Source organism: Geospiza fortis, unplaced genomic scaffold, assembly GCF_000277835.1.
Source record: "Geospiza fortis unplaced genomic scaffold, GeoFor_1.0 scaffold176, whole genome shotgun sequence".
NCBI lineage: Eukaryota > Metazoa > Chordata > Aves > Passeriformes > Thraupidae > Geospiza > Geospiza fortis.
The window spans coordinates 542,009-552,396 of record NW_005054514.1 but is presented as its reverse complement, the minus strand read 5'-3'; the positions used below and the strand labels follow the sequence as shown (position 1 = coordinate 552,396).

General features: G+C 44.2%; 1 protein-coding gene across 1 annotated transcript in view; it reads right to left on the bottom strand.

Moving 5' to 3' along the window:
* Positions 1–910: 910 nt before the first annotated feature.
* Positions 911–10,388, bottom strand: part of CDCA2 (cell division cycle associated 2) — a 10,487-nt gene continuing 1,009 nt past the window's right edge. Inside the window, 14 exon segments of the mRNA XM_031063571.1 lie at positions 911–1,902; positions 2,377–2,564; positions 3,016–3,190; positions 3,673–3,810; positions 4,438–4,493; positions 5,091–5,172; positions 5,556–5,767; positions 6,274–6,361; positions 6,928–7,184; positions 7,520–7,598; positions 7,827–8,023; positions 8,586–8,727; positions 9,312–9,442; positions 9,962–10,388. The exon segment at positions 9,962–10,388 is cut by the window's right edge and continues 9 nt beyond it. Coding sequence (XP_030919431.1) covers positions 1,141–1,902; positions 2,377–2,564; positions 3,016–3,190; positions 3,673–3,810; positions 4,438–4,493; positions 5,091–5,172; positions 5,556–5,767; positions 6,274–6,361; positions 6,928–7,184; positions 7,520–7,598; positions 7,827–8,023; positions 8,586–8,727; positions 9,312–9,442; positions 9,962–10,388 — 2,934 coding nt within the window. The 3' untranslated portion in view covers positions 911–1,140.

Genomic DNA, 10,388 nt, shown 5'->3' with positions numbered 1-10,388 from the left:
CCTGGGGACGTGGTTTATGGGCCACAGGGCAGTGCTGGACTCTGATCTTAAAGCTCTTTTCCAACCCCAATGATTCTGTAACTCAAACAGCTTAAACAGTGGAGTTTCTTTCAAGTTGCTTTAGGAATTCTTGTCTTGGGAGAAAGAGGTATAAAAATCCAACTGCTCTGGTTTCTGTTAAGCTCTATAAAAGCAGCCAAGTACATAAAGGATTTTGTCCCACATCACTCATGGTAAAAACCAGGTCACAGAAGGGACTGTTGGACACAAAGCCATTTCCTCCAGGCTGGCACGGGCATCCCTCTGGGCTGGAACACCCCAGGATGAAAAATGAAAGCAGCAGCAAAGCTTGGAGCAGAGCACCTGCAGTCCTCACTCCTTATGCCATTGTTCCAAGCAGAAAAGTGCAAACAGGAAGGTGACAGGGGCCAGCAGGGGTGGACTCAGGACACACACGCAGGGCTGGGAAGGGCTGGAAATGAAGCCCAGCCTTCCTGGTGAGGAATGCTTCTCTCCCCTCAGCCAATTTCATTTGTCAGATGAATTTATACAAATAAAGATCTAAAAGCTTTTTTTTTCTTTAATGACCACCCTTGACATCAGAGAATTGTTCATGAACTCTAAATCCTACTCTAAGGAGCTCCACCTCTGCTCATGTCCCAAAGCCTCTTCAGAAGATAGAAACAGGTTCCCCACTTCTTGAAAGGGAAGAGGAGGAAGGGATTCCTTTATTCACTGCAGACAATCTCTTTTGAGTGTAGTTTTGCAATCTAGAAGAAAATATATGCAGATTTCAACAGCAATTTCTAGGGAATGGTCACACACACGGGAAACAAAGCCTTGGAGCAATGGTAGCTGGAAGGACACATTTGACTCGGTGGTTTAACTGCTAAAGACAAACCCACGTTTATCAGGGAGAAGAATTTTTTAATTCTCTTCATTACCTGCCACAACTGTACCAGACCAATGCTCTGAGCCAGTCTGCCACACAGTTCAGATCTTCAAGCATTTTAGGCATCAAGACAAGGAAAATGAGTTCTAAGTTACCCAGAAGATGAATAAGAAAATAAATGAGGAAATACAAGTGGGAAAGAGAAGAAAACTGCACTTGAGAGACAACACAAGGCCTAAGAAGCACCTTCACTTCAGAAAATCAGAGATGCCTGAAACATCTTTCAATCTCAGCTCAAGAGTTTCTGCTGCTTCTGAGTGTTTTTGGTCACTCCTGTTCTTCCCACACACAGAATTTGTGCTTCTCCTTCTCTGGGTGGCAGCCCAGGGCATTTCTTGAGCTGTGGCTTCACAGAAGCTTCTCCTCCTCCACCTCCTGCCAGGACCTGCAGCAAGGGGAGCAGAGCCCTCATTCTCCTTCCCTGGGGCTGGGAAGGGGAGGGGGTTGTGTTCCCTGTGGTGAATATTCTCAGATCCTGCCAGGATGGATGTGCTGCTGCTCCTCCTGGCTTTGGGCTCCCTGGGAATCTCACTGGGAAGCTGAATCCAGGCAAGTCCCTTGCTGGCTGCATCCTTGCTCAGCCTCATGCTGCGCCTCACCCTGAGCTCAGCACTGGCCCTGCTCCTCCTCCTGCAGGCCTGCAGGGACCCCTCCTTGGCCTGGGGGACTGAGAAAACTTCTTCCACATTGTAAGAGCAGACTGGAAGATCAGCCCCAGTTATTTCCAAGTTTTCAATAGGAGGGAAGTAGAAGGCACTGCTGCTTCTTCTCCTTGCTGGATCACGTCTGCCAGAATCCTTCTGAGGACACCTGGCTCTCTGGGCACCCTCCTGCACAGCCTGTTGTTCCAGAATTTCCAGCCCAGTTAGATGATTTCCTTCTAATTCTTCCTTTTCTATTAAGGAACTGCTTTCTTTTGCTTCTTTTTCACATGGAGTCTCTTTGCCTTGCTGGAAATAATCAGATGTATCAAAATCACCTTCTGCATCTGGCACACTATTTGAAAACTGGGGGGATAAAATAAATAAAAAAAATTGATATTTTTTTAAATATAGGCGAGAGGTATTCCATAAAAACTGGTTTCAAACAGCTGAACTGGCTACTGTTCTCCTTACCACTGAGTCTCCAAAATCCCAACGCCTGACAGGGAATCCTGCAGGCTGGATTCTGTTTCAGTGGGAGGCGGCTGCTTGGGAAGCAGAGAATGCTGGAATGGCCAGGGATGGAAGAGACCTTAAAGATCATCCCATTCCACCCCCTGCCATGGGCCCAGGCTGCTCAGAGGCTCAGCTCAGTTCTGAATGCCCAACCCCTCCTTCCAAGGACGGAGGCTCCATGGCCTGCAGGCCGCCTGGTCCCAGTTTAACCACTCCCAGTGCCTTCCCCCAGACATCACTTCTGTGCTCCCTGAGCCCAGCAGTTACCTCAGGAGCTGCCTCCAGGCTCCCCGGCACTTCAGAGTCTCCAGGCCCAGGGCTGGTGGCTGCTGCCTCCTCCAGGAGCCCAGGGCTTGGGCACAGAGCAGCTGCACAGAGCCCCTTCCCACGCATCCTGCCAGCCTGGGGCTCCTGGGCAGTGTCCCTGCATTTGGGATCACCCAGACCTGCACCCTCTGAACAAGAGCAAACACGTGGTTAATTCACTGAATGCACAACATCTTTATGTATTACAAGAAAACTTCATGGTATTTTACTTTGTGTATAAATTATTTTACTTATTATACTTATTTACCTATGTAAAAATAACCTTCTAAACAACATCCCACATAAACAGTGGGGAACAAACCCAACAGAATGCTCTGCACGTCCCTTCACTCTTCATGCCCAACTCACCAGCTTAAAGACCATGAAAATAGCAGTACCCAAAGTAAAGAGGTGGATTTTTGGTCAGATTTACACCGGAGTCCAACAAGAACTGAATTTATCAGCTGGACATTATTAATTTATTAGATCCTCCAGACTCTGCTATTACAGAAGCAATTAAAAGTAGAAATATTTTTTGCATAACTGTTGAAATAAAGGAACAGAAAGAGCAAAGCAAAACAAAACTAAAACCCAGATTACCTGTAAAAAGTGCATCTGCCTTTGGTGAGTTTGGAGAACACACAGAAGAGAAAACCTCTGGGATTTCAGGGATAGGGCTGAGAAGGGGCTTCTTAGAAGCCATTTCTCTTTCCCCATACAAAGATTTCTTGACTTTTTTCTTTCTTCTTTTTCCATAGCTTGGGCGGGTTTTTCTCTGAAAAGATTGAGAAGGAGAATAAAGCACAGTGAAATTTTAATCATTCCCTACAATATTTTTCAGTAAGTGACCCCATTACTGGATTTTGATGGATGACAACTGTTTCCCCTAAAAGGAAGGTTCCACTACTTCTGCCACCTACGGAATAATCTAGAAATCCATAAGCAAAAAATAATTACTTTTCTAACATGGCTCTGCAAGAACTTGGTAAGGGAAGAACCACAAACTCATTTGTTGGCCCTCCAGTCTGAAAAGTGACACACAAACACCTATCCCCAAAAAGATCCTTTTGGCCCTACAAGAATTCAAGCCCTCAAATCAGTAAAGGGATGGGGCAGGAAATGCAGGAAAACAAGATGGGGATGAAGAAGAAAATATTGGCAGCAACAGGAAGATCAAAATAATCCTGAAGGACACAAGGAGAGAGAAATAAATAAAAATAAAAGCAGAATTCAGCAACTGCAGTGGCTGGCACTCACCTGGGTCTTCTTGGGAGCAGCTGTGGTTGGATTCTTCTGTCTCTGAATCTTGCTCCTTGGATTTTTAGTGTCCTTGTCGTTATCAGTGTTTGTGGCTCCTGAGCTGCTCCCAGCAGGGTCCTGTGCCACGGCCCTGCACTGCTGAGGAACAGCATTTGGGGTGTCTGGGGGCACCAGCTGCTCAGAAAAACCCCCAGAGTCCAACAGGCACAAGAATCAAATGCAATTAATCTCTTCTTGCCTCATTAGAGGTTGGCAAAACTGGGAATGAAATATTATAGACTTATTTCCCACAGTACAATCCAGTCCTGTTTGTATTATAATGAAAATGCAGTAATTTTTTTATCTCCAGTTATTTAAGAAAATGGGTTACTTTTTGTATATTCCTCTATTTGCTGCCTTCCCCTCGCACCAGAGCTGTCCAACACTGCAGTCTGAAAGCACTTCTTGTACAATCAATTCTGTGCCTTGAAATGCCAGCAACCAAAACATTTTGTCATATTATTTGGAAAAGCTCCTGGAAAATTCAATAGAAACTGTCAATTTAAGTATCAGGCTGTATTTTTAATAACTGGAAAATCACTTTCACTGAAAAATCTCATTTCCTCAAGGCATTAACAGGAGGTATTTCCATATACCTGGATATAGACAATCCTCATACCTGAGGCTGGAAAAACTTTTTTAAGCATCAAGAAGGATAAAAGAACAATTCTGCCTGAAGAAGTTCAAATAAACAAAATAAATTTTATCACCAAGGAAACTCACCTTCCTCTTAGTAGAAGAACGAGTTGTTACCACATCAGGTTTGTCAGTCTCTGCTACTATAAATGAAAAAAAAGGATTTTTAGTCAGTTTCAATGCAAGTTAATCACATTTTGAGGAAATTACATAATTTCTGATACTGTGCACTCAGCCACTTTAGTCTTGAGTGGAAACTTAATCTTGAGAACTATCAAACATGGCAAGATAAAAATTTTACCTTGCTCTACAAAACAGAGAAAAATGCAAGTTGGGAGGATTTGGTAACAATAATTAGAACATCCAAAGCTTTCATAGATAAATATGGACAACCCACTCTCAATTCTTTTGTTGTTGGGTTGCTGTTTAAGCCATAAAAATTACAGTATCAGAATCAAGACTCTAAAAAAAGCTCCTTTAAGCAGTAAAATTTCCATAGAATGATATCCCAAGTCTAAATAAGATCCAGTTAACCTAAAGCTCAGGTAAACACTGCAGCTACTGCAAGGAGCTTCAGAAAACCTTTCCATTTGAATGCTAGCATTGAAGTTTTAGCACAATTGAAATATATCCCCTGTATTAAAAAAATACAAACAGAAAAATAAAACAAACCCCTCAACTTTCAGTTTTCAGGTACAAAAAATTCATTATCTACTGATAAAAACACAAGTTGGGGTTACCTTCTGCAATTTCAACAGGTGAAGGGGCTTCTGCAGGGGCTTCTGAACCTTCCAGGAATTCTGGGAGAGGCTCAACACCTTCCTTCAAACAGAAAATGACATTTCTTAGCAATAAATTACAGCAGATATTTGATGGACCTTGTCCATCAGTCTTTGTAGACAATGTGGTTTTATTTTGTTTCCTTAAAGAAAACATCTTTGCTCTGTGCGGCAAAAAGAAACACAGCAGCAAAATATAAGAAAAAGTGAAGGAGAAAACATCTCAAGGTTCAGAAACCTCCTGAAACAGCTCTCCATGCCAAAGTGCTGTTCAGAATTCCTAAAAACTCAACTTCTCAGTGTGAGTCTGTAACTCCAAGCAGACTCTGCTTTTACATTTTAGCAATCTCGTCACAAAACCCAGCAGGCTGGGGGGAATGAACCAAGGACTGAGCACTGACAGGGAACAGAGACCAACAAACTCACCTCATCCCAGCCAAAATCCAGGAGGGGCAGAGGCTCCTCGGAGAGACTGGGCCTTGCCCAGGGGCTCTGCCCTTGGGCACACCCAGGGGAGGCTCCTCTGCGTAAGGGGGTGTTGGCAGGCAGGCTCTGGTCAAAGATTTCGGGGCTCAGAACTTCCCCAAAAGTCACTTTTTTCTTCTTTGGTGTTTTGGAGCTCTGACTGTCAGCTCTCTCTGTTGGAATAAAATGAAATAAACAGTTGAGTGAAGGGGAACTGGCACAGGGCAGAAGCTTTGCAAGAGATTTAAATATTCTCCTAAAAATCCCCACGCAAACAACCGGCAAGACACCATCCTTACATGGCCTGTGAGGCCAGCCAGGATTGTCACTCTGGATTTATTAAAAAAACAAGGAAGAAAGAGACTAAAAACAACTACCTGTCACCCAAGTTTCAGCTGAAAAGTGTAAGACTCTTTCAAAAATCAGGGATTCTATTGAGGTGCTCAAGGCTTTCTGAAGCTTTGGGGTGGGATTCATTTTTTTGATAGACATGCCTTTCCTTGGCAATCTTGTTTTCCATGTCAGCAGCAGGATGCCACAAGGAGGTCATTCAGTGGTGATTAATACCAATAACTACACATAGCAAAGAGGCAAAAACCTTACCATCCCAATTGTTGACTTATTTAAAAAAAATAAAGAAAGCCAAGGGATTTTTTTTCCTTAGAAAGGGGAATCTGACCTGTTTGCAATGTTTCAGAGGCTCTTACACAATTGGAGACTGCAGCAGATTCATCTCCTCCTCCATCAATGACACTATTTAAGTATTCCTGTCAAATTTAAGAAATACAGTTCAATAAAAATTAATTAGAATATTGTTCTCTGATTTAATAACCAGTCCTTTTGTTTAACCTGTACTTGTTTGCTGCATGAATAAAACTCAAAACCATTCATTTCATGGAATGATTCAGGTGGGAAGGAAGTTTAAAATGATCCAGTGCCACCCCTGCCATGGGCAGGGACACCTCCCACTACCCCAGGGTGCTCCAAGCCCTGTCCAGCCTGGTCAGGGACACTCCCAGGGATCCGGGGCCAGCCACAGCTGCTCTGGGAATTCCATCCCCCACCCCACCCTCCCAGGGAGCAATTCCTTCCCAACATCCCACCTAACCCTGCCCTCTGACACTCTGAAGCCATTCCTGGCACTCCAGACCTTTGTCAAGTCTCTCTTTTTCCTGACACCCCTTCAGGTGCTGAAGGTGCAGCTGGGTCAGTCCTGATCCTCTCCCAACATGAGAGCTCCAAGCAAAGCTCCCACGATGACCAAGCAGCATTAAATCATTTCCAAACCATTTCCAAACCATTCCCAAGCCACAGCAGTCAGTCACCAAAGCACCTGGAAGCTCCTCCTTGGTGCAAGCACTGAATCAGCCCTGGTGCTGTCCAGGAGCTCCTTGGCTGGGGTTTTCTTCAGGATGGATCTCAGCAGGGAGCTGCTCTGGCAGAGGTCAGTGCTGGGAGTGCTCCCAGCCTGCACTGCCAGGCTCACACCTTCCACAGCCCCAGCCTTCCTCCTGCTGCGGGCTGACACAGCATCCCCAGTGCCACTGTGCTCACACCTGGCCACTTCAGAGCAAGCACACAGCTGGGACACTGAAGTGTTGAAGGAAAAGTGACAAAACTTTAGTACTGAAAGCATGAGTATAAAAGCACACACATCTCCTCAGATCCTGTGCAGAAACACCCCACAAAAATCCACTAGTCTGTAAATTCTGGCTCTTTTTATGCGACATGTACATTTGTTATTTTCAGAAATTCATAAAACATACTAAAAAGGAGCACTACATGAATGAAAAGTTACATCAGGATTCTACTGCATCCTAAATTGTAGGCCAAGTGACAAATGTCAGCTGAAACATTTCCTGACCAACACTTTTACTTCCTAATGAGAATTTAACAAAGATTATAACAGTGCTGAATCCTCTTACCAAGGCCTGTTTCCAGGGTATCTCCAGTTACAGCAGGGTCCAAGGATTTAACAGGATTTTGCTGCTCACAAACCCATTCCTAAAGAAAGAGTTACAGGATTTTTACAACAGCACAAACTATGGAGGGTTTCAATCCCACAGACAAGGATTTCAGAGTTTTCTCCATCATCCACTATTTCAGCTGCATTTATTTTCCCCAAGCACCCAGGGAAATGCTTAGAAAATGCTTAATTAATTAAATCCTTAGCAAATGAAGAAATTGTCTATTTTAATGTCTAACTGAGAGGTTCTCCCCAGTTCAAAGCACCTTTGCAGCAGCAGGCTCAGTGACAGTCCCAGCTCGTTGTGGGGACAAGATGCTGCAGATCCTGAGCTCACTCCTGCTGCTCTTGGTCCAATTTTCTCGTAAATTTTCTTTCAAAGCAGCTCCTCTGTTGCCCAGCATGAACTTTTCACTCCACTGCTCCAGGTTTGGCTCTTTTCTAAAAGGTGCTTTGTTCTGAGCTGCATCAATTAAAAATAAAACAGAACCCAAACAAATCACAAAGACAAACTTCAGGTTTTCCAATGAATCCTCTTTTTGTATTTCTTCATCAAGAGGTGGAAAAAGTGAAGAAATGTTCTAGGCAGGGAGAAGAACACATTTTTTAGATCTACTTTGAAAATAACATTACCAACCTTCAAAACAAAATAAATTATTCTTTTCATATGAATGTTACTACGGTCAGCAATAACAGAAGTAAAATGAAAACCATTCTGTTTCATGGAAAAAAGTGCAAAAACATTAATGCTCAGTGAGAAATCCATCAAAGACTACAAATCTAGGAACTAAAACTGAGGACAGAGACCCAAAACCATGAGTTTTCAGAGAAACCACTAATCAGGGTGCATTAAGATGATTTAAACAAACCAAACAAACCTCAAACCAAGCACAAACACCTGTGCCAAGCCTAGTAAAGGAAGATTATTTTGTTTTACAGGAAGCATTTCCAGTTTCATACATTCAGCCTAAGGGAAGAGCTGATATTTGAGGTAAATCACTGAGCAGGATATTTAATCAACTTACAGGAACCTCCTTCCTGGGAAGGCTCCCCCAGGTGTGAGAGCCCAGGCTCCCCCTCAGCTTCGTGCAGAGATTCAAAGGAGGCTTGGAAAGTGTTGATCTTATCCTTCAGTGACCTCACATTTGCAGGTTTAAAAGGACTGATCTGCCAAAACAAAATGAATCCTATCAGGCATTTCTTCCCTCACCATTGCAGCTTCTCTGTTCTGTATTTGCACTTCGACATAAAATACAAAGGATCTAGCATTTAATCTGGCTGCAATTATATCTGTACAGAAAAAAAAAAGGAAAAAAGGAAGTCTATCCAGAAATCTGGTACATTTTATTGCATTTAATCTGTTCCTCTAGTCTAGAATTTGCTTTGTGACAGCCCAGAATAGTTCAAGTTCTGAACAAATCTGATTAACCAAGTCACTCACGCTTGAAATTGACTTCACTTGGAACCAGCAACACTTTAATTACCCAAAAACCAAGCACAGCAAACACAGGAAAGTAACAAAAATTAAAATTTATCAGCATGCTCAACATGGAGAAGAAATACCAGCCTCTACAGTGTAAACAAAACCTGGAACATCCCCTTGTCCTGGAGTCAGTGACCAAGGGACAGCAGCAAATTAATGCCATGGTTGTCCCTTCTGCTGGATTCTTCCCAGGACTCACGTCCCCTTCTCCCAGCACAAGGTGGCTCCCTCAGGGAATGGCAGTTCCCCAGCCGGAATTTGGTCTCACCTTGCTGAAAGTTTCTTTCTGCCTGCTGCTCCTGTGCTGGGCCAGGTACCGGATCAGGGTGTTGTTTTCTGGTGATCCCCTCAAACCAATGGTTGATCTTCTCCTAAATTTTAGTGAAGTTGGGGAAGTCCCTGAAAAGGGGACACAAGGAGAGGTTAAAAAGAAAAACAAAGCACAAAACCACAAAAATGTTTTGCAATACCCAAAGCTTTAAAATGGTAATTTTTAATCTTTTTTAAGGTTGATTAATGCCACTTATTCTGATCCAAAATTACTTGCTCAGCCCAAGAAATCTCCCTGAGCACATCAAATAATCACAAACCCAGTCTGCCTTTCAGCTTTTCAACTGTTTGTTAGTGTTTACCAACACTTGCAGAATTTGTCTTGCAACTCCCTTGTGAAACTCAGGACACTTCACTGACTGAAGAGACAAACAGGGAGCATTTCACTGAGCAGGATACAACCTGTGCAGTTAAACGGTACCATTGCCCTGTATGTGGGATGTCCTGTGAGGATGTTGCAGCAAGAGCCTCTCAGAGAGTGCTCCTGGGCACATCCAAACTCTGATCACCTGAATCTGCCCTGAACTGGAGCCTTTCTGGAGAAGCCCCTCTGGGAAGGACAGAAGTCATCTGTCACCCCAGCCTCACCTGTGGGTCGTGTTCCAAAACTTTCCTGAGCAATCCCACACTCAGCACCTATCACAGCACCAAAGTCCAGGGGCTTTTTCCTCTGCTCAGACCATCCAAAATCAGGTTCTCCTTCCACTGTGTCCCTCTCAGGAGTGGAGAAGTCGTTTCCCAAGGGAACAGCTGGGCTGCTGGACAAACCCTCCCTGGTGTGCAAGGGCAAGGGGGGCTCCGTGAGGAGCACACCCCCCCCGAGTGCCCCAGAGCAGCCCCCAGGGAGCTGCCAGCCCCCAGCAGCCCCCTGGGGGGGACACAAATTCTCCTCGGGGCCTTTGGGGCACTTCAGGGCACGTTTTGGTGACCGTGTCTGGTTCCCATCAGTGAAATTCTCCTTCTTGGATGGTCTGATGGCCTTGGATTTGGTCACTTTGCAGCTCTTCTGGGCTCT